This window comes from Corylus avellana, chromosome 7, assembly GCF_965113065.1.
Source record: "Corylus avellana chromosome 7, dhCorAvel1.hap1.2, whole genome shotgun sequence".
NCBI lineage: Eukaryota > Viridiplantae > Streptophyta > Magnoliopsida > Fagales > Betulaceae > Corylus > Corylus avellana.
Window position 1 is genome coordinate 21,368,661 of NC_142496.1, and position 23,947 is coordinate 21,392,607.

At 35.5% G+C, this 23,947-nt stretch overlaps 3 protein-coding genes and 1 non-coding gene across 4 annotated transcripts; 1 reads left to right on the top strand and 3 right to left on the bottom strand.

The window, feature by feature from the left end:
• Nucleotides 1–9,069: 9,069 nt before the first annotated feature.
• On the bottom strand, nucleotides 9,070–12,923 carry LOC132184497 (small ribosomal subunit protein uS3x). The gene is made up of 6 exons (XM_059598148.2): nucleotides 12,777–12,923; nucleotides 12,344–12,491; nucleotides 11,486–11,657; nucleotides 9,990–10,044; nucleotides 9,756–9,887; nucleotides 9,070–9,559 (listed from the first exon to the last, which is right to left on the bottom strand). Exons 1-6 carry the CDS (start codon nucleotides 12,804–12,806, stop codon nucleotides 9,392–9,394), a joined length of 705 nt encoding a protein of 234 aa, XP_059454131.1. The 5' UTR covers nucleotides 12,807–12,923; the 3' UTR covers nucleotides 9,070–9,391.
• A 1,079-nt stretch (nucleotides 12,924–14,002) lies between these two features.
• Nucleotides 14,003–19,501, bottom strand: PEX10 (peroxin 10). The gene is made up of 11 exons (XM_059599419.2): nucleotides 19,202–19,501; nucleotides 18,985–19,016; nucleotides 18,183–18,272; nucleotides 17,183–17,277; nucleotides 16,851–17,061; nucleotides 16,449–16,518; nucleotides 16,267–16,345; nucleotides 15,371–15,504; nucleotides 14,952–15,049; nucleotides 14,530–14,612; nucleotides 14,003–14,459 (listed from the first exon to the last, which is right to left on the bottom strand). Exons 1-11 carry the CDS (start codon nucleotides 19,407–19,409, stop codon nucleotides 14,357–14,359), a joined length of 1,203 nt encoding a protein of 400 aa, XP_059455402.2. The 5' UTR covers nucleotides 19,410–19,501; the 3' UTR covers nucleotides 14,003–14,356.
• Nucleotides 19,502–19,618: 117 nt separating this feature from the next.
• Nucleotides 19,619–19,690, bottom strand: TRNAD-GUC (transfer RNA aspartic acid (anticodon GUC)). Its single transcript has one exon. It is a non-coding gene; the product is annotated as a tRNA-Asp (tRNA).
• A 725-nt stretch (nucleotides 19,691–20,415) lies between these two features.
• Nucleotides 20,416–23,253, top strand: NDHU (Chaperone DnaJ-domain superfamily protein). The gene is made up of 5 exons (XM_059598498.2): nucleotides 20,416–20,879; nucleotides 20,986–21,047; nucleotides 21,145–21,234; nucleotides 21,722–21,862; nucleotides 22,403–23,253. Exons 1-5 carry the CDS (start codon nucleotides 20,618–20,620, stop codon nucleotides 22,496–22,498), a joined length of 651 nt encoding a protein of 216 aa, XP_059454481.2. The 5' UTR covers nucleotides 20,416–20,617; the 3' UTR covers nucleotides 22,499–23,253.
• Nucleotides 23,254–23,947: the final 694 nt, after the last annotated feature.

The window sequence follows — 23,947 nt, forward strand, 5'->3', positions numbered from 1 at the left end:
CGCCATGTTCCCCTTCCTAATGGACAGAGAGAAGAAATCTCCAAGTCAACAACAACTTCTTAGTGGGAGCATCCTAAAATCCTATTAAGGCGTCAACCTATATAAGGACGCAAGGTAAACTTCAAAGGAATGCAATATGACCTCTTAGCAAAAGTTTGCCTAAATACCTATTTAATTTACCATACTCTCATTAACTTGTGCATCAAAATGACTTCATAATTCCATTGGTGAACCCTTCTAACTATTTTCATTACTTACATATCTCTTCTCCCTTTCCCTTTCTCTTTCTTGCATTCTTTTTTTTATTATTATTATTTTTTTCCTGAAATGCTGTTTGAGGTCACTGTAAACCTTTACACCAACAAAAAGAAAGGAAAAAAACAAAAGAAGCAAAAAAACAAAGAAAAAAAAAAGGCACACAAAAAGCAACACTATAGCCCCTCAATTTTAATCCATATTGTTGATATCTTTCGTATTACTGTCCATGTAAGAGCATTCCCAATGGAAGAGTCAAATGTTACTTTTATCTAGAATAGCTCTTCAAATGTTCAAAAAACCTCCCACATTGGATGAGCCAAAAATATATGTAAAATAGATATTTGATTAGAAGAGCTAAAAAAAAAAGTTAAATGTAACAGCACTTTTTAAGGGAGCCATTTTATTTTTTAGTGTTTCTCTCTCCTGCTTTATCTTTTTCCCAAATCTTTTCCCACCTATTTTTTAGAAATATAGCTAATCGGATGTGTAGACACTTAAAAATAGCTTAGCTAAACTAGATAAAAGTGAATTTTGAAGAGCCATTTTACATAAAAATATGGCTTTTTCATTGAAAATGCTCTAAATAACAACATGTGAGAAAATTTTAATTTCCATATATGTTTAGAGAGTGGGCGAGTGGCGACAGCGAAAGGCTGGATATAAGGTGTACGTACTATTTCAAGGAGATAAGGATCAAACGACAAAAGTGGAACAGAAAAAGTGTCGTCCGCGTGTGATAGTGGTGGGTGCGCATTGACACGTGGACCACATTAGTGGATGTGGCAGTTTCGGGAGTGCAGCAGTGAAGGACGTAGGAAGGTACGCCAAAACTGGATTTTCAATTACAAAAAAATACGCTTTTTGCTTCATAAATTATATATATTTTGCACGCTTTTCTTCAGGCCCAGCCGCCCCCCAGGAATTGTTCTCCCACGTCAAACGTATTCGTGCGCTGGGTGGCGTTACCACCGTATATCCCAATACCTGTCTGATGATGTCTGCCTCTCACGGAAGATGATGATGATGATGATGATGGATGCTCTACGGGCCCCACAAGTGTTGATCGAGTGCGAGATTCCCACTCAGTTTGTGGAGAGACCACTCTTCGATCTCCATCATATCCCATGTTTGTCTTTGCGTTCCAAATAGTTTTGACCATCCCTCAGCCAAATGACCATACTGCCTTTCTTCTTCTTTTTGCGAAACAGAAAATGAAATCATTTTTCTCTTAACTTTGGATTCAAGCTGTCACGTCTCTCTTTGAGCCCATGTTTTTCATTAATATTATTAAAAATAAAAAAAATAAAATAAAGCACAAATGCCCCAAACAGAAAAGTTATTCTTCGACTAGTCCGGCCAAAAGAAAAGGAAGAGACCTGTCGGCTGTCGTTATCAATGTCTTTGCAGTCGTCTTATAAACAAGTTCCCATGTTCAATCAATATTCATTATTGAATCTGCCCAGAGACAAACAAATTAAGTATATATAATACTAATACTAATAATAATAATAATATATTGAATGTTCAAGTTTGTTCGACAAAAATCCGCCGAATGAAGCCACGACTTTAACTTCCCCAGATGTAATACCACTCGTATATATGTATATATGTACTGCAGATCATTAACCTTGAAGCTGATCTTTCTCATATATATACTGTTTAGTCCGGTTCACTCCCGAGGATAGACGATAGCATCTAGCAAAGAGTTAAACACATGGAACAAAAGGTTATAGAGGGGAATCATCGTCAGAGCATCCTTCTCTCATCCTAACTAGTGGGTGGCAAAGGGATTAGTTAAGAATATTCTTGCATAAACGACATGTTTTTTAAGGCAATAATATTTAGCAAGACGTTTGGTAGTTGGAAAGGGCATGATAGTCAATTATAAACTGATAAAATTAAGTATACCAATATCATGCACCAAAAGGAAGTGCTCCGGCCGATCCGTGGGGCTGCAACCTTTTCCTGTAATGGGGGGACAAGAGTGCAAGCATTTTTAAAACAAAATGCACAATGTATTTAGTCTTTTATTCATTGCTAGGGCGGTTTCAGAACAATCATCAGTGGAGCCTTTGTGACGTTTAAACAAATTAAACTTAATTTATCCAAACCTTTTTTCTCTCAAATGGCGTTATAAAGTCAATTGCTTTAATAATCAGAGGAAGTGGGTTTTCTAGGCAAGTCAAAACATCTATATATTTTAGGTCATCATCATTAGGAAATCCAATAACGATTTATGTCGTTTTATTCATCACCTGCAACCAATATTAGATGCTTTAATTCGAACCTCAAAAACCAATAGATATGTGTTGCGTGTATTAACTAATATCTTAGTTTATTAAATCCCAATTGCATCCTTAAGTTTAATTATATATAAAAACAAGAGATCGACACGTAGAGAGTGTTTAGGGGATGGTCGGGTTTTTTTTCTTTTATTTCTTTTTTTGGGGGGGGGGGGGGGTGGTGTTGCTGAATATATATATATGTTGTTCAAAGGATAACATAAATTGGATGAATCCAAAAGCATTGTTTGTTCATAATTCAAACAAAATGAAAGATGTCTGCTGCCTGCTCACCAATGGTTATTGGATGATGCATGAGATACATATACGGGCCAAAAATAAATCATATGGTAGTTGTTTCCATGAAGGCAACAATTAGTGACTAACCCAAATTAATAAACAATGGCAACCTAAATTTCTCAATTATTTTCGACTAATCCATAAAAATAAAATAAAAATAAAAATAAATAAAATCTCATAAAACCCATACAATCAGCTAAATTTAGATTTTTAAATCAGAATTATAGATGTGTGGTTGCTTACCATTCAAACTAGGCACCTTTTTTTATTATTATTTATTTTTGAATGCATATATATAAAGAAAACTATAGGGTTTCCAAATATATGTAGACAACATTGAGTGGCAGGTGATTAAAATATGTCTAATAATTTCCAGTCTCCCTAATTTTCTAGTAAATTATTTGAGTGATAATGGGGTGACAAGAACCTTAATCGAGTTAAGAAACATCAGGCGTGCTTGGTGCTGTCCACCACCACCAATTGCATGCATACATAAGATTTCCCAAAGATTTCCACGAAAAGGCGGCTGGGGACATGAATGATGTACTTTTGCTATTTGGGCTGCCTGGTGCTACAAAGGGTCTCTTTTTTATCCCACTGTCCCTAAAAAGCAAGGGTTATGCCGTCAAATTGTCCTGCAAACGGCCTGTTAGTGCCTTGAAAGTGACCTTAATTAAAGCCATATCAACGTGATAAGATTTTCAACCTTTAATTGGACACCAAGTAGGCAAGGTTTGGTAGATGTGCGTGTGGGATATATCATTACTCGCAAGATCATATGTAATGCAAGTGAGAGTGGCAAATAATTAACCTTAAAGCCATATCAACGTGATAAGATTTTCAACCTTTAATCGGACACCAAGTAGGCAGGGTTTGATAGATGTGCGTGTGGGATATATCGTTACTCACAAGATCATATGTAATGCAAGTGAGAGTGGCAAATAATTACCCAAATGCATTGCATTCCAATGCTTTCTTAATTAGTCCCACTAGAAATATTAGGTGCACACCTTTGAGTACGAATAGATGGATGCCTTAGATTGCTAATGGGATAAGATTTATGAGAATTCATATCATATCAATATGTACGATCGATTAAATAAAATTTGGATTGTTTGCCACTTGTTGTGATATGTAAGTTGTATATGAGCTCTCGTACATTAGTAATTTAAACAAATAATTGTTGTGAATCTCTATCCTTATTAATGTTATTTAACTAATGCACACATTATATTTACATTCTCAATTTTTTTTTTTTTTTTTTTTTTATTTGAACTCCTGAAGGAAGAGTTTGTCCTGTGAATACCCTCACAAAAGCATTGATTTTTTTTTTGTTAAACTTATGTTTGTAGGTACAATAGGCAAAAGTGTAGGGAAAGATTGAAATAAATAAAAAAAATAAAGAAGAGTGTTTTTATGAAAATTTTGATATAATTTTGAATGTGGGCATGAAACCGTAAGCAATCCCGAAATAGGAAGCGTAACTTTGAGGCTTCCACATGTTTATTCTAAGGGTCTATTTGGAATTGCGTTTGAGTGGCCTAAAAGTGTTTTTAACACTTAAAAAACTCGTTTGAAGAAAAAAATACTCGTTTGGTAAAAAAATTAAAAGCGTTTTTAATGGTCTAAAAAGCTTAAAAATGGCCAAAACGTACTTTTGACAAAAACTTAAAAATGAAGCTTTAGTCCAAAAGTTATTTTTTTACTTAAAAACTCTGTTTCTTAAACACAATCCCACACAAGTTCTAAGACAGTTTGGTAAAGAGTTTTGTTATGAATTTTTTATTTAAATAATAATAAAAAATAAATAAAAAAATAAAAAAGTTGTTTGGCAAAAGATAATGTTGGTATCAATTTTGTTATTGAAATGACGCGGGCCCGGTCAAACCACATTCAAAGCGAAAAGGTGGTGCATCATGAGTGAGGTAGACTAAACCCAATATCAAATCAAGCCCAACTAGGAGATAACGCATGTGCTAAATATTATCCTTGATATGTAAATATCACAATATAATGAACACCTCATTGCAAAACTAACATTTTTAAAAAATTAAATTTAAATTTAAAATGGACAAAATTTCAACCTCTCACAACCCGTTAAACTCTCCAAACCCTCAAGTTAACATGCTCCTAGCCGGTTCGATTTTGATCCAATCGGTTGACTTTCGGACCGGATTGAATAAGTGGTTGGAAGGGGTTTATGTACGTGTATTTGAGATTACGATTTCGCAAGAATAATTTGCGTTTTTAAAAGATATAGTAAAATGTAAGGTGTTTGGCATTACGATTTAAAAAAAACACTTAATTTAAAATAGGGAAAAATAATATGGGATTTTTATAAGCAGACTAGGGAATGCTTATTTGAAAATGTGTGAATTTAAACCAAAATCACAATTTCTCATAACACATATTTAATAAAAAATACTTTTTAACATGTTTTACCAAACGCTTTTATGATTTTAATAAAATAGCGATTTCAAAAACGTAATTTGTGAAAACGTAATTTTTAAAATCGTACTTATTGAAATCGCAGTCTCAAACGAACCCTAATATAGAGTAGCAAGTCAGAATAGGGTTTCAAATTTTGACTAAGTTCCGACGCGATCCATCTGACCTCCTTATATAATCTTTAGTTTTTAATCCTAGCTAGCCTAATCATTTTTTCCTACCGGTGAAGAAGAAAAGGAAATTGCCGTTTGCCCCCTCTCTCTCTCTCTCTTAGTGGCCATTGTGGTTGCAAAGATCTTTGTGGTGGCCACCCTCTAATGACCACTAACTTCCAGCCCTACTTGGCAACATGTCGATATCATCAATTCAACTTGGAAAGTTGGGGTGGCCATCAAAATTGACTTATGACCCTTGTAAAGTCGAAACTCGAAAATGGGCATTTCAACCTCAATTGGATCTGTAGCGCCTTCAAAATCTAATCTTTATATTAGTAGTCGAAGCCAGTACTTAATACACTTAATTTTGCTTCCAATAGATAGTTCAATTAACTGTGAATCATGTTTCAAGAAGCGGAGATCACTAGTTTGAATTTTCTTCTCATTTCCTTTGTGTGGACATGTCAAAGGAAATCACTAATTTAAATTTCCTTCTCCCTTTCTTTGTGTGGACATGTCAAAAAATATATATATAATCTAATCTTTATATTAGTAGTTGAAGCCAGTACTTAATACACTTAATTTTGCTTCCAATAGATAGTTCAATTAACTGTGGATCATGCTTCACGAAGCGGAGATCACTAGTTTGAATTTTTTTTCTCCTTTCCTTTGTGTGGACATGTCAAAGGAGATCACTAGTTTAAATTTCCTTCTCCCTTTCTTTGTGTGGACATGTCAAAAAAAAATATATATATATATATATATATATATATATATATATATATATATATATAATCTTAATTTATGCGGTAGAAAATAACATAAAAAACATAATATAAAAGTGTGAGCAATTGCTTGGAAAAAACAGAGTTTCTAATTTTCCATAAAACCATAAATCATTGCATATATAGGCAGGCTTGTCCCATCCATAAACAACATGCAACCTTTCTCATAATTAGTGTAACATCACTTATTATTATATATGTCTATTCATGAATATGCATCTAACTATAGCATTAATTACATATACCTCACCTTAGACTACTGCATTAATTTGAATTTCGATTTTTTTTGCATTCTCTATCCTGATGTTGAATATTTTCTGTAAATAACATTTATAGGTAAAAGAGCAAGTCTAAGGCTTAGTAAGTAAACAACTTATCAAAAAAGTGTGTAATATAAGCTCTTTTTATTATGATAAAAACCTCTCTCTTAATCATTTTCTTGAAGGGAATTAAGAAGACAGTAGGGTTCTAAATTTACCAAAGTCCTCTTTCTAAGAGAAATCTTTTTGAATAAAACTACTTTTAATTTTGTTCAAAATGGAAAACAAATAACATTTTGTTTTCTTGGAACGTAAGAGAGTTTTTTTTTTTTCTTTGCATAAATCATAGAGTTGTAAAACGACCATGGCTATATTGAAGCTATGGATGATGACACACAAACATGACTATACTTACACTATGGGCGCGACACACAACCATGACTACATATACTGATGCCATAGATGACACACAACCATGACCATCTTGACACCATGGGTGCACTAAACTAATTAGGAAAGCACATCCTTGTTCGACCTTGACGATGCTGACGCCATGAATGGCACACGGCCATGACTATGATAACGCCATATATGGGTGCATGACATGCGATCATGACTATGCTGACACAATGGGTGGCAAACGACCATGGCTATATTGAAGCTATGGACTAAACAGGCAAGAAAGAAATACCAAGTGATAGCCCACATCCTTACGTGGTTGCGTCGTGCTACGGGGTTGCATGCCATATATATATATATATATATACAAATAGGCACTTGTTTTTCATCAGCCTATCTTTAACATGACATATTCACGCTTCATACTAACATATACGTGTGCACTTTTCTTCTTTAATATGAATAAATCTAATTCTCATAAAAGTTTTCTTTTTTTCCTTTTGAATAATCATAATTAAGAATTTTACTAAATATTACATGTCATGAATAACAACATAAAACTGTGCTCGATCATTCCACCTTAAAACACAATGCAACTTTCACTACTTTGAAAAATACTATTTCAATGAACCAATTATAAAATATTATTTTCTCTATATCAAAAGGAAGCTTACTTTGTGTGCATAACTTTCCTCTTCACTTTTCCGTTGTTTTGTGCAGCACTACTCCTCACGAACTTATAATCATATCACATAATTTTTTAATTAGCTAGATGTTTTTGACAAGACCCTAACTTTCTTTTCCAAATAAGAAAATCTTCAACTTGTACTCTTTTTAACTAAATTCTTTAGCTTGTCATAAACCTACCCATCAATTTACCTAATCAACAAAAAGTAAAAATTAAATCTACTCTAAAATCTCTCATTCCTATAATCCTACACATACAGCTAAGATTAGCACAAGACTTTCTGTTTTAGTTCGATGAATCTAAAAAGATCGAATGCTCGATCGAACCTCTTTGTCCCTCATTTGATTGATTAAACTCTCATTTCGACTAATCGAACCTGATCAACAATACATTTTTTTAACTCAAATGGTGTGACACACTTCCAAATTGCTTCTGATTCGATTGGTTGAACAACAAATTGATCAAACCATTTTATTCCTCGTGAAGTTATGATTCATCATCTTCTCCAAACCAAATACACTCCAAGACTCTCTTCCTCTCCACCTGTTCTCCTTTCTCATACCTCATTGCACTTTTCAACATAACCACACTCTTTAAGGCATCCTTTACAAGAACAAAGAATCTCTATTTTTCTACAACTTCCACAATAACATCAAGCAGCCAAACACAATAACCACAACCTCAAACCTCCATACAAAACCCACGTGTATCACAACCGATCCATCTGCTCAGATTTCAAACAAACGAAAATAAATGTGGATTGCATCTTTTTTTTCCTGTTTTTGGAATTTTTCTTGGCTGATGGTCACAATCTGTGTCTCGTCCAATCTATTTAGGATGTCATTTTAGAATTCCATTTACTTGGGAATCTTGAATCATGGGTATTCGATAATAAGTCCAAACAATCTATGAACCACTAGTTCACCACTAGTGATGCATTCATGATTATAATTAAAAACAATAATATAAATATTGATTTATGAATTTTAATTGTTCAAGTTCTTGCAAGCACACAACAGTTCGTAAAGAACATATAATAAATTTTGTAGTGTCTATAGCAGAGAAATCCACATTAAAATTGCACAATCTCACGGATTGGATCATGAACCATGCATCCTTTATTTCACTCATTAACCAAAATATTTTGGATTGAGATTCCACATCCACAAAGAGATGAGAATCAAAGAGATGAGAATTAAAGAGAATAGTAAAATATGAAGAAAGCTAGACTTACAAACAAATTTTATAAAAAAACTTTTACAAACTAATGTGATACAACATGAATGGATATAAGATAAGTTCACATTTTGAAAAACTTAATCATGTTTTGCCACATCAGTTTGTAAAAGTTTTTATATAAAATTTGTTTATAAACCTAACACTCCTCAAAAACTATATCCCTCATAAGCTTTAGACATTGATCATCGGAGAAGAGATGAGGATTAAAGAGTTACAGAATGAACAAACCTCAGAAGTTCAAATGTGAGAAAAGTATGAGATATGAACCGATGCTCCTGAAGACATTTTCATCTTCTGATAAAAATTTTTAGTTCCAACTACAAAACATCATGCAATAGTGTGCAAGTACACCTAGCAAAGAAGCAAGGCATCAAACCCCATTCCCCCACTTAAGGTCTTTCCCACCAACTTCTTTCCTACCCCACACCCAAGAAAAAGAATTAATTTAAAGAAAAAAAGGCCCAACAGCACTAAGATATGAGAACTCTGACAAAAACGCTTCTTCTAAGTGTTCTCAAGCTCTGAAAATAGAACAAAAATGAATTACATGATTGTGAAGAAACATCCAACTCTGGTTTTATGCTACTGGAATCTCCTCCAAGGGTGTTATCACCTCCACTGTGGGGGCGTACTCTTCTTCCTTGGGAGTATGTATGGTGACCACATCAGGCAATGGTGTGGTTGGGCCCACCTTGCCCTTTGGATCCCAGTCAAGCATGATCTTGACCTTAATACCAAGTACACCCTGTTCCCATAAGAAAAGTGGGGACGGGGGAAGAAAACACATTGTGTAATCAGCATGAATCTTTAAACAAAAAATAAAAATGTGATCCAAGAAAATAAGTAGACCAAATGATGGTAAATCTTCACCTACTAACAAGCAGGCAAGCACCACAATTGGAATACAGAACCTATCCAGAAAACAGGAGGGCAAGACTGACCTGTCTAAGAAGAACGTGCCTCACGGCTGAGTCAATGTATTCCTTCACAGGTTGACCAGAGGATACCATATAACCATCCTTAAACTTCATCGACTTAGCACGCTGAGCCCGCAGCTTTCCACTGACAATGACCTAAATGAAGATTGAAGAAATCAAAACATTTAAATAACCAAAAAACACATACATATAGGCATCCACCTATAAGGAAAAAACGGTATATAGTTTTAGACATACCTCACAACCCTTTGCCCCATTTTCCATGACAAATCTCAGGACACCATAGCAAGCCCTACAAATATGAGAGACCTTTACTTATCACACAACTAAAATGAAAAGGAACAAACATATGATTTAGAAGAGAAAGGCCATAAATAACCATCTTCCATTACTTTCATTACTTAAAAGAACCACATGGAGCCATCACAGAGGTATTCAAAGGTATTTAAACACAACCTTGACACCATAACATGGAGCTAGAAAGTGAGTGTCAAACAGGAAAATGTACTCCAAACACATTGAAAAATAGGGGTAAAGTATGGGCAAAACTAGTGACTAAACTACATATTTATAAAGGTACATGCGCAACAGAACAATAGGGATGAAAGATGTGGGATGTAGGAGGACATTCCAAACTCCAAGCACACCTTAATAGCAGCACAAGAAGCCTGACTGACTCCAAGAAATTTTTACTGTGAGCATTGATATGGAACCCCCAGAGCACACTTGGCAAGGCAGAGAGGGGAAAACAATGCTCATATGTAAGGGCCCATATCGTGAAACCCACAAAGACATAGTTTTGTATGAAAAATACATGGGTTTGATAATTTAAAAAAAAAAACACAATGACAGCAGAAGAGAACAGGGGGATTCTATAGAAAAGCAGAAAAGCAGACTCCATCTGTATATAGATATTAAATGCATCCAGAAGATATCTTTTTTTTTTTCAATTCAATTCATTGTTAAGTAAATCAACTTTGACCAACTTCAAATTTTGATCCTATCTCAATCAAGAATTCCGAATTTGTGAATTTCAATATAGCTAACAGGGGCAGAATGAGGACGATGCAGTATGAATTATTAAATGAGTAAATCTAAAGTAATTTGTATATGCAAAGGGACACAAAGATGAAAGTACAAATTCAGATAGAAAATTGATAGCGCAGTCTGTTTTAAAATGAAAATAGCCCCAAGATTGATGTCCACGTTACCATAACTCATTTCCACAAAATTCTCTCATCAAGCATACAATTAAGAAGATAATTCCACAATCCAAATACACAAAATGAATGGCAAAGGAAAAGTACGTTGAAAATAGACAATTATTCCCCATATAAAGAAATTTAAATAAAAAAAAATAATAAAAACACGGAATTTCAATATAAAACCATTATAATCATCATTTTCCATCAAAACTTAGTACCAAGGAATGTGGACTCTTTCCTTGGCTAAACAGAAAGATGGAACCATAAATATAGTCACCATCAGACACAAGATAGGTATTAGTTAGTAACCAACTTGCTGTAAAGATGACCTGAACAGGTAAATTTTGTGAGAAGAAAATAGAACTGTGTGATCAAACATGGTCAAATGCACAAAAAATGGCCAAAAGAAGTAAAGATCATCAACTGCATAAACATAATTAACATATATCAAGGACCAATATGATAACTTGATAAAATGTTAAGACATAATTCACTCAATCAACAACTCATTGGAGATATTAAGCATACCTCCGAACAGCGAGGCCACCAAGGAGCTTGTAGCGGAGAGACTCAGCCTGAGCAACGGCGCAGAGACCCCTGTTGTTAACTTTCTCGGCATAGAGCTCCACAGTGTTCTCTGGGAACTTGAACCGTTTCTGAACAAGAGAAGTCAGCTCCCTTATTCTTCTTCCCTTTTCACCTGATATTGAAACAAAATAAAAAAGAACAAAAGTTAGTATTGACAAAGCACTCGGAAAAAAATCTGAACGACTGTCCTCTTCGCTAATGAAAAGTTGGTTTCCGAGATGAAAGCATAACTTTACTAAGCTGAATAATCGTCCCTTCTTTTCCTACCTTTCTCAAACAATCAAATGTACACTAACGTTTTTGTTGGTTGCATTTACTTAGTCTCAATTAATTACATGTCCATGTAAAACTGAAAACTAAATCATTGAAACCCAACTGAGCAGTGCACAGTTACCCTGGAAAAAGGACAAGCAAATAATGATTTAAAGGCAAACATTTCAATCGGAGGATTTTGGGAGGAATGGAATGGAAAGGAATAATTACATGTGCATGTAAAACTGAAAACTAAATCATTGCAACCCTGGAAAAATGACAAGCAACCATTGAATGTTAAAGGTAAGCATTTCAATTGGAGGATTTGGAGAGGAATGGAATGGAATGGAAAGGAATAATGGCTGGCCTTAGTGTTTCCATGTTTCGTTCCATTCCCTCATTGGAACCCCTCTAAGTTGGCGGAATCAAGCCATCGAATGAGTGAACAACTTGTTTACAAGATACAAATACAAAGAGATAGCATTTTTCCTTTCCATTTGATTTCTATATTTTAAGAATACAAAAAATACCCAGCAAACACTGTACCAAGAACATTCTGAGTACGAGTGGCCCTGATAATAATCTCAGTGCGCATCGGCGTGACCCTAACTTCGACGCCCGAGTACCCGTCCTCCGCCAGCTCTCTGGTCAGAACCTCATTAAGCTCCGCGAAGAAGACTCCATCGGCCACGAACTGTTGGCAAATGCACAACATCAATCATCAACACACGCGCACAGATAACCAAAAACAAAAACAAAAAACTTCGGAGAGATTAGCAATATAAAACGGGAAAAAAAACGTTGCGACATTTGAAGATCTCTTTCCATGTTCTTTCAACACATTTACCCGCAAACGCACCAACCAAACGAGGTTTCACCAATAGGCCTGCCCTACTAATACAACAAATAGGCCAGATCGATCCACACACATTAAAAGATCGAATGCTTTGGTTTACTCAGAAAAGGTAGAGGGACTTACCTTTCGCTTCTTGCTCATCTGGGTCGCCATGTTTCGCGGAGTAAGGAAACGAAAATCGAACGCCTGGTTCGATGAGTTTCGGCGCTCAGGAGTCCAGTTCGCGAAACCCTAGCTTGCGTTAGAGTGGTACAAGAGTATCGTTTCGTATATATAGGAAATACCGAAATAGGAGGTCACGAAGCTTTCTAATTCTTTTTCGATGCTTGTATTCTGGACCATGGGCCGTATGGGCCCATCGGATTAGTCTACAAGGAGCTTAAAACTTTTTTTCTTTTCTTTTTGGTTAGAAATGTGGAGTAGTATTCTGTTTTTAGCAAATAATTAAAAGATAATCATTGCACTTATCTCAATATATAAAAGATACAATCCGAAAGGTAGCTTAATTGGCTCTGAACCACGTCTAATGAAGTGGAGGTCACTAGTTCGAATCCTCCTTCCCCATTCCCTTGTGTTGACATGTCAAATATATATACAAATTAGTGTTCTCGTACCCCATTTGGAGATGAAATTGAATTGCATGTGACTTGCAAAACTTTCGGTAGACTATGGGAAAGTTGGAAGAAACTGAAATTACCTTCTTGTTATGTGTGTCAAGAACTCATATTATGATGTGTGGGTTCAATTCTGCAAAGCTTGCTTTCTTTGTAGTCTGTTTGTTTCATTTGTTTCTGCTTATTTTTGGTGTATCAATGATTATGAGCAATAGGATGCTATAATTGTAGAGGTCACAAGAGGAGAAACAAAAGTGTTAGGATGTTTGAGAAAATTTTAAAGATCAGTATCTTAATCCTAGTAGAACTCTCATGAATGTCTGGTTGCTCACCTTCAACCACTCATCATGGCAAACGACTCACATTGTCGTCTCGATTTTTTTTCTTTCACAAAAGTAGCTTTTAAGTTAAGACTTTAGATGATAAGACAGGGAAGGAAGAGACATAGTGGAAGACGAAGTCCTTTTATTATTTCTCAAAAATGCACCGTTTACACTTTTGTTGCAGGTCAACCAAAGCACATGTTTAAATAAAGCCATGCCTCACACTTCTTGCCAAATGCTCGGTTTTAAAAGTTAGTGCCACTTGAGCATATGACTTGGATACATCTAATCTAAATGAAGCAGTGTTAGTGCCCTGAATGGAAGTGGAGGGTTGAGAGAGATCCCAGATGAAGCCCGCATCATTCTCTTACTAAATCAATGATAATAATGTTGAGGAATCCCAGTCTCCATATGGCAACAAGAGAAATTCTCAATCTATTCTACGTATAAACGGATCAAAATTATTTGCATATGAATACAACATGGTCTCTATACAGTTTGTCTTTGCCAAGGGTCACTAATTGATCTTGTGCTCCACTAGAATTCGGAGAGGAACATCTCATTTTCTCAAAGTGAAAAAGACCCCTCACTCGATAAAAGGACACAACTACAATGATCATTGCCAACAACCCCATATTTTCAGACTAATAAATTATGGCCTTCCCATCCTCAGCGTGTTGAATAATGGTGACAACTTCTTTGCTTACAATTCGTTTCTTTTCTTCTGTATTCATTAAAAGCCCGACTGTCTACCGTTAATCAAATACTAGAAGTCTGAATGATATAAACAAACTAGGCTCGAATGAGTCATTGGGGTGCGACAGAGGGGACATTCAAGCTTCTCATTGCACCACTCCATAATGCAGGTCCTACAAACACAGCTCGTCAAACAAAAGAAGGTGAGAGAAAAAGGATGACAAAGGAAAACGAAGGCAATACCAGCAAAATACATGGCCACAAGGTGTGGCTGTTGGGTGTTGCCGATTACTCAGGCACAGCGTGCATTTGCTTGTTGCTTGAGACTGCCAAAGAGAAAAAAGGGTAGAGAAATTGGCAAAATTGAATTAGCCATCTAGAAGCAATTTGGAAGAGGTCATTGCAGTGGAGCCTCTTGAACCAAATCTAGTTAGATGTTTGATATGCAAGTTATGACATTTTTAAGTGACCTCTTACATCAGGACAAATGGTCTTTGATCTTCTCCTTGTATTCTATCTTAGCTATTGAAGTCAGCCAGGCCCAGACATTAATGGGAAGGACAAAAGATTCGTATATCCTATAGCATTTGTATATCTCCCCATAATCCCCTTCCCCCACTCTTCTTCAAAAAATAGGGTCAAAGGAGAAGGCTGGAAATACAAACCTCAGAAGTCGACGAAGAATCAGGCCCCCAACTTCCTTTGTTACTATTATCTGCAGATATCAAATTGCCTTCCTCGTTCAAAACAGGCAAACCTCGCCCTACAAACAATAGAATGGAAGAGACAAATAAATATTAAATTGTGATACATGGAAACATTTGTATGCATGTACAAGTAAAAAATTTACTATACATGGCAAATACAAAGTGAGATAACAAAAAATATAGCTAGTGTATGATCCTAGAAAAACTATAGGCTACTAGGCTTCATTTTTCACCAAAAAGTTAGTATTACCTTGATAGAATGTAGCATGTAACTTTATCTGCACTTCAACACCCCCACCCCAACAAAAAAGAGAAAAAGGAAAGCGCATACATATTGATATACGAATGATGATTTAAAACAGTATGGAATCAGTAACCTGCTGAACTTGAATGGGTCCCAAAGGATGTCTGGTGAACTGAACTCGCAATAGAAGATAAATTGCTGCGCCGCAATCCTTCAGCAGCAATAACACATAGCTGAATCAGTAGGAACACTCCTAGTATTTGGTATCTGCATGGAAGCCACTTCAAAGAGTGAATATTTTAGGCCAAGAAAACCTCAGATGACTAGAGGTCAAAGATGGAGTTGTTAAATTTCTTTAATAACAGTCACGAACATACAAAATATTTTGCTTGAGCAAATTAGAGAAAATCACCCAAGAAAATCAAAGCACATGTATTAAGCAATCCAACATGGTCAGGCATTTGTGATCACCAAGAAAAGGAGGAAATGGGTTTCCAATATGAGTAACATGTTTCTGTCAGTGATGATTTCCTCATGAAATCAAATCACTTAACTAGAGATACCCATCATGATATGAAAATTGCCAAACATACAAATGCATTTAACAAACAAACACATATTCAAGTTCCTATCTTCAGTCAAGGAAAGTGGACTGGGCTTGATAAGAAATGCTGATAAATATTAACTGTATCTATAAGATACGATATATGTCTCAATAGGACAAAGGATCAGCTTGACAGTATAATGACACTGGTAGGAAAAATTTTGCAAAGCAACTCTACCCTCAACCCCCACAAAAATTATAGGTGGGAAAAGAAAAAAAAAATAAAAAACAAAGAAAAACCTAGAAAGCAATTTTTTTTTTTTTTTAAGAAGTAATTGGCCCCATGGGGAGGGGAAACGAGAAATTCAAACTAGTGATCTCTGTTTCATGAAGTATGATCCTCAACCGATTGAGCTATTCCTTTGAATTACAACTCATCAAGCTATGGAGTTACCATGATTCATTTCTGATCTAAAAACCCATACCTGGGCCTTTGATTTGATGGTTTTCCAATGAACACATAATGAATGCCTGCTGCTCGTTTTGATATATGATAATAGAGGCCTGCAAAGAAAAAAAAGGATAAGATTATTGAATTCCCACACCTCCCCAAGGCCTTCTTTTTACTTCTGCAGCAGTATATAAACCTATGAAAGATAGGAATAACCTTCAAAGTAGAAGAGCATGAGGTTAGCACGAAGAACCAATTGCAAAAGTTCACGAGCTATTGGGAGCACCTGAATGCGAACCCAAAGGAATTTTAAATAAGAAAAGCAGTTCACCAGGTGTTCTAAGAACCAATTCAGCAGCTAATTTGTAATACTGATCACTAAGAAAGAGGGGAAATAAAAGAGGGGAAAAACATGTTTCCAGAAAAGAATGATACTAAAGGAACAATCGATCATATAATTTTCAGACATAAGTTCCATTGAAGGACAAATAAATACATAATAATAAATTTATAATCCAAACTAAATACATATAAAAACATGAGTTAATTTCAAAAGATCACATCCAAAACACAAAGATCAAGACTTGAATGAGCAAGCTGTCTAATAGATAACTGTACCGTAGGCCATCTCCGAAGTGCATACAACCATAATCCATTCAGTTTCTCTTTAAGCCATCTCGGAGATGAAACGGATGCCCCTGATGTGGATGATGATGGAAGATCAATCACTGCAGAAGACTGAACATGAACGCTTCCTGGAGCATTGTTGTCGTAGGGCTCATCAGACTGTGATTCAGCAAGGACAATGCCACGGGAAGCAACTCTTGAACTGCAAAACAGACAATTGAGCAGTTTTTGTTTTGTAACTTTTCAGTGTTGGCTAAAAGCTCAGTAGCAATTACAAATAAATATATGAATAACTGAAAATAAAAGAGAAAGCTTTCTTGAACCTAAGTCGCTCTGCAATATAAGGAACTGCTGTCTGGTATACGATGAAAAGAGCACGTCTTGCTGGGGTTGGAGGAAGTCCATAAGGTCCTGCAACCTATCAAAACAACTATTAACCAATTTAACATAGATTAAATTTTAAAATATCAACCACGGGGCATTGATGCAAATCATGCAATTAGTATCAAGTAAAAAATGATAAAAAAGAAAAAAGAACTAGAATCCCAACATGGGAAAAAAATCGTGGTGGCAAATAGTGCAAAGTCTTGTACCCCAATTTCACACTGGGACGATGAATAGCCTACATAGAGTACGTAGATTATAAAAGCACTCATGGGTATTAAGTCTCCCACTAATTTCTTACTAAGTAAAACTGGGCCTTATAAGTGATTACAAGGAACCCAAATTGACTAGTCATTTTGAAATAATGGGGCAAATGTGGCTAGTGTTTTTCCTGTGTCGTTACAAATAGTATCAGAGCATCCTAGTAACATCATGTGGTACTGGAGCACTACATGACGTAGTTTTAACGAGGACGTCAGGCATTTGGGTGGGGGAGGGGGGGCAGATTGTAGAACCTCAATTCCACATTGGGAAGATGAGTAGACTACATAGAGTGAATGGATATAAAGGTACTCATGGGTGCTAAGTCTCACATTAATTCCTTACAATGTGTTATAAGTGATTCTAGAAAACTTCATATTGACTAGTTCTTTTGGAATGATAGCGCACATATAGCTAGCGCTTTTCCTAAGTCGTTACACTACTCTTATTTGAGGTTTTTGTTGACTACGACATAGAAGATTTAGACAATTGAGCAATTGATCAAATAACAAGGCTTATGTCATCCAAAGCATCTAAACATGCAGCTCAGAAAAAGGGGGAAAAGGGTACCTTTCTGTAGATATTTGGTTTCACATATATAAAATAGAAGCTAAAGCCAGTTTTAGAGCACTTAAAAAGGCCCATTTGATGAATATCAAGAAACTAATGCCCGCAAACCTGAGTGATATCACAGTACTCTTCTCCCAATGTTTGCTGCCCCGAACCAGTCGTTAATATAAAATAAAGCATCTGCCCCAAAAGTTTTGTCTGCAAAACAAGAAAACTGAAAAGCTAGTAACTATATTATGTTATCCACATCGCATAACAAAAATGATACTGGCTAGTAGCAAGGTCTAAAAAATACAAATGCTATGAGAGAATTAAAGTTGTAAATTTGGAAAGATTCGGGCTGCATTGCTAGCATAAAGAAAAACCACACTACAAAAACCAATTTCACATCTGAAAAACAAAAAAGACGAAGGTGCTAGAGAGCTTGTGAATTTCAAATCAAGAACTTTGAAGCGAGTAAAAGGAAATTACAATCAAGATTATTAAAACATCTAGAAAACAGAAATTTTTCATAAAATTTAAAGTAATAGGTACCAAAACTTCCTATTAAACGTATCCCTTAGGTGTTTTTTTTTTTTTTTTTTTGCTTCCAAAACAGAAAAATGCTTGTCAACTAAGGTTTTACTCAGCCCTTGGGTTTCTTTCTACTCTAATTCACACAGAAGAAAGCAAAAGGTGAAATAGTATGACAGGAATTGATCTCTAGTAAATTAAGTTGCATCAAGCTTCCATATTCAACACCACTCCCAATGTCACCAACATGCATTTACAGGCACCAACAGTCGGGGGTATGAAAAATGGCCCTCGGCAAATGCATGTTCAATTAACCTAAGGACAACATATTTAACTCTTAAAACCTAAATTCAGTTCCTGTTCTCGTGAAACGAAAACCGAAAGTTGACAAGTTAACCTCGCTCTGATAAGCTACAGCAATCCTCGTACCTACACCAGAGAAAGAGGCAGTCAATTTTCTGAGAGAGACAATGAAAGGCAAGGAAGTGTAAGATAACGAGAAAAAAAATTTCACACAGCCAGGAAATGATGTGCCAACAATCACTTGTTGAAGTAACAAAATTGAATTCCCTAAAATTGCGAGAGAGAGAGAGAGAGAGAGAGAGAGAAAGGACCAAAGAGGTGGCGAAAAGCGTCGCGACAGGCATCGTAGACAAAGGAGGCGTACTGCTCGTCCTTCTCGGCGGCTCTCATTATCTCCGGCTGTGCCGCCGGCGGGAATCTTCGTGGTACGGACGGCTCGCTGCTGGTGCTGCTCCGACCCGTTTCCCCGCTGGAACCCGGGTCGGATGACCCGCCCACCTCCTTCCTTCCCAATCCCATCTCTCTCTGATAAGCTCTCAGTCTGAAATTTGTTAACACCAGAGCGAAAAGGAAAGGAGAGAGCGCAGAGAGATAGACCAGTAACCAATCCAACCGAGCTCAGTCACATGGTTAAACATATAATATAACGAAAGAGGAGACGACGTCGTTCGATTTAGCAGACCAACCAAAAAAAAAAAAAAAAAGATTTAAGTGAGAAAAAGAAAAAGCGCCGTTGCCGGGGATCGAACCCGGGTCACCCGCGTGACAGGCGGGAATACTTACCACTATACTACAACGACTTGTTTGATGATTCTATAAACATATTTTAAATTGACCTATATTTCTACAACAAAAATGGGCCATACCTAAGTTTGGAAATATATTAGAACTAGGACTTCTGCAGGCTGGTTGGGTTGATATCGGCCCACCAGTGGCAAGGGAAAGGCTTTTTATTTTAGAAAAGTACATACCTTCTTAAATTACCACCCAATTAACTTAACAATATTCTCTTCAAACTTTTAATTGTGACAATATTTTCACAAACTATCAAAAATTGTCAATGTCCCTCCTAATGATGAAAATACTCTTAATAAAATTAAAATATTTAAAAAAAAAAAATGAAAAGGGAGTGGAAATTCTAAAAAAAAAAAAAATCATTTTGTTAAAAAAAATTAATATTTTTTGTTCTTTTTGGAATTTATAGGGATATTTTTGTCTTATTAACAAATATTTAAGGTCATTTTTATCTTTTAACTGGCCTTGGAGGACATTGTCAATTTTTTGGTAGTTTGAGGGATACATTGTCACAATTGAAATGAGATATTTTCAATTTGGTGATAGTTTACCAATTTTTTTTTTTTTTAATTTTTAGAAACCATTTTTTTTTGCCTTGTGTGTTGTGTCATTCCATTTTGCAGAGCCCACTTATATTCTTTTTTTTCTTTATTGAATCACTATTTTTTTTTTTTTTTTGAAAGTAATCACTTGTTCTTTCTCCACAGGAGCATATCGTTCTCACTTCTCATATCTTCTGGGCCTACCAAAAAATGAAAAGACCATATTGTTAGCTGCTTTAGAAGGGTACAGGCATATACACTGAAGATTTCTCCTGCTCTGCTACGTCATTCGTCAGATAACATTTCTCTGGTAGAAAGCCCGTGCCTTATCTCTCTCCCCTAAACAAATGAAAGCGCAGGCAAGCCCAACGAGATACCAAAAGAACAAAAATGGCCGTCTCATCCACCACTGCGGCACTCTACATCTCCCGAAAAGATTTCTCGACCCAGACGCCGATAAATGGTGCCATACCCACAAATTCCATCGCTTTTGCAACCAAGCTACGCAGATTTCACATCAGAAGCTCAGGTGAATTATCCGCCGATACCAGTGCGACAGAAGCAGATTCTTCAGAAAATCCCATTGAAGCCTTAAAAGAACCACCCTCCTTGATTTCTGCTCTTAACGTCGAAAGAGCACTTCGTGGAATACGTAATGATCACAACCGACGCATTTAATATTTAATTTTGCATTTTTTATTTCTACTTTCTATATGTTTTTCTTCATCCTCTCTCATGATCGATGCATTTGAATGCAGCAATAACAGATGTGGACCACTATGGTAGACTTGGACTACAACGAGGATGTTCTTCTGAGCAGGTCACATGAAACTCAAGGACCACTAATTACATAGTTTTATTGGCAATTATGCAAATTGATATTCCTCTCTCTCTCATTGTTTTTGATTATTGGCCAGGTTATAGTTGCATACCAAAGAAAGGTTGAAGAAATGAGGAATCAGGGATTAAATGAAGAAGAACTCGACAACAAACTGGAACTTCTAAAAGTTAGTCACTGTAAATTAATTATATTTTGGGAAACTTCACTTTGGTTATATGAATTTTCACTCAATTTTACAAACCCTCTTTGAACTTTCAAATCTCTCATTTTGGACCCCTGAACTTCCAATTACTCTTAATGTGAACCCTTCTGTCAGATTTTAAACGTTACATGACGTTTATACCCCTGACTTTTATATAAAATTTTAACTTCCAAAACGTTTTTTTATTTTTAAAAGAATGAAAATCAAGGACATTACGGTTTTTTTTGTATTTTTAACGGCTAAAATCAAAGAAAAAGTTTTAATTGAGAGTAATTGAAAGTTCAGGTATCCAAAATGAGAGATTTGAAAGTTCATGGAGAGTTTATAAAATTGGGTGAAAGTTCAAGGGACCAAAGTGAAATTTCTCCTTATATTTTTCCCAAAGAAAATGCAATGGAAAATTGTATGTGGAGGGAAAGCAATTCTGACCAAGTATCTGAAAAATTGATAGGAATCATACATAATTTTGTCATCTGAGGAAGAGAGAAGGATGTACGATTGGAGCTTGGCTCGAAGCCAAGATGTGGAGACATATGTTTGGCCCTTCGAGGTTGACAAAACAAAAACTCCAAAAGAGTCTCCTCCCATGCAGGTATGTCTTTCCCGTCTCTACATTATAAATTATATTTTTATTCAACAACTATACAATTATTTTTATAGTTTCAATCAGCTTTTGAATTAGTCTTTATTTTAAAACAAAATAATAATAATAATAAGAGTTAATTAAGACTGCCATGCGAGCATTGTGAGATATATGTTACAAAAATGTGAGCATTTTGAAGGAGATTGAAATGAAAATTAATAATTAGTACAATATATGTCAAATAGGAAACAAAGGGATAAATACCTGAATTTTGTGGTTCTTCAAATAATTGTCGTTCACGCAAGCCAATCTTTCTCAATGATAGAGAAATCTATTTATTGGTGATAAGAATAACACTACACACTCTTACTCACACACTTCCACTCCTTGCCGTAACTTTTAAAATCAAAATTCACATGAGGGAATGTGAGGGAATATAAGAGTAAAAGTGTGGTGATAATTTGGAAGATTAGTCTAGAAATTATTAACAATTTCTCTTCTCTCTCTAAACTTGACAATAATAACACTGTATAAACTTTGACATGACAGGATCCAGAGGACGTGGGACCAACAAGATTGGTGGGATACTTCATTTTAGGGTGGTTGATATTATCCTTCATAGTGTCTATTGCCCTTAATCAATAAAAACCAAGGGGAGATTAGTGCATTTATTTCACATTGGGGAAGGAAAAAAGGAATAGAAAACTTGGAGCCCCTCATATTCTACTATCAGGAAGATAAAGTTGTTGTTCTAGTAAGCAATGTCTTTTGTACACAGAAAAAGCATTTCCCTGCCGACTAAATTGACCTTTTAAAAATTGTTTATAAACCGTTTTGTCCAACTTCCAAAGGTGAGGGCTTTTGGGAGGATGAGTTATTTTGTTCAACCTATTATTTGCATTAATTAATGTAAATCAATCTTCTTTTCCAATCTAATTACTTGAATAAGTCTTCTTTCATGGCACTAGCCAAAATTGATAGTCCATGTAATACCTAAAGAATTTAAGGGAAATTATGTCATAACCCATTGTGCTGTCACACTATTTGACATTGAGACTACAATTTCTAATTTAATCAAAATTGAGACGTGTTTGGGCATTTGTAAACGTAGACCTTTGCCAAAATATTCATCAAATAGATAAAAGTAGTGACATGAAACTACTATTGTGCTCCTCAAATAAGTTCAAAAATAAAATTAAGAAAGAGTGGTTAAGGTGTCACCCAACACAACCATGATTGACTCACGCCTAACCATTGTCGTAACTAGAAGTGAACCGACTACCATGGCTAGGAGAGACCTAGTCACAATAGTGGTTAGACCTCTCCCAGTCATGGTGCTAGGTCGTTTCGCTAGCATGATAGTGGTTGGGCATGAACAAACCATTGTTGACCCGCCCAACCACAGTTTTTAAAGAGATCCAATGATGGCTACTCTGGGTGACAACCTAAGCCACTTTTTTTTTTTTTCTTTTTTATTTGAAGCATAATTGTAGTTTCATTATATTTCTATTATTTATTTGACAAAAAATATTGAAGGAGATATTGATTTGCAAATGCTCAAAATTGATTTGTTATTTTATTTAGGGGAAAATCCACTTTACCCCCCTGAAGTTTCAGGAGTTTTTCAATTTGAACCCCAAAGTTTAAAAAGTGGCAATGTATCCCCCCAATGTTTCAAAAATTTTCAATTTAAACCTTCCGTTACAATTTCCGTTAAATTGGATGGAAATTTTTTTTAAAAAAAGCCTGAGGGTAATTATGTAATTTTAGAGATTTCCGTCCAATTTAACGGAAATTATTAACGGAAGGTTTAAATTGAAAATTTTTGAAACATTGGAGGGTACATTGCCACTTTTTAAACTTTGGGGTCCAAATTGAAAAACTCCTGAAACTTCAGGGGAGTAAAGTGGATTTTTCCCTTTTATTTAATTAGAATTTGGGGTTTCAATGTCCAAAAGCTTGAAAGTACAAGGGGGTTGTGTATAATTTCCCAAAATTTAAAAAGAAAACAAAATATATAATTTGCTGGTAATTACATCAACAATGGATGAATGATAATATGATAATAATAATCCATTTGCACAAAGGATAAGT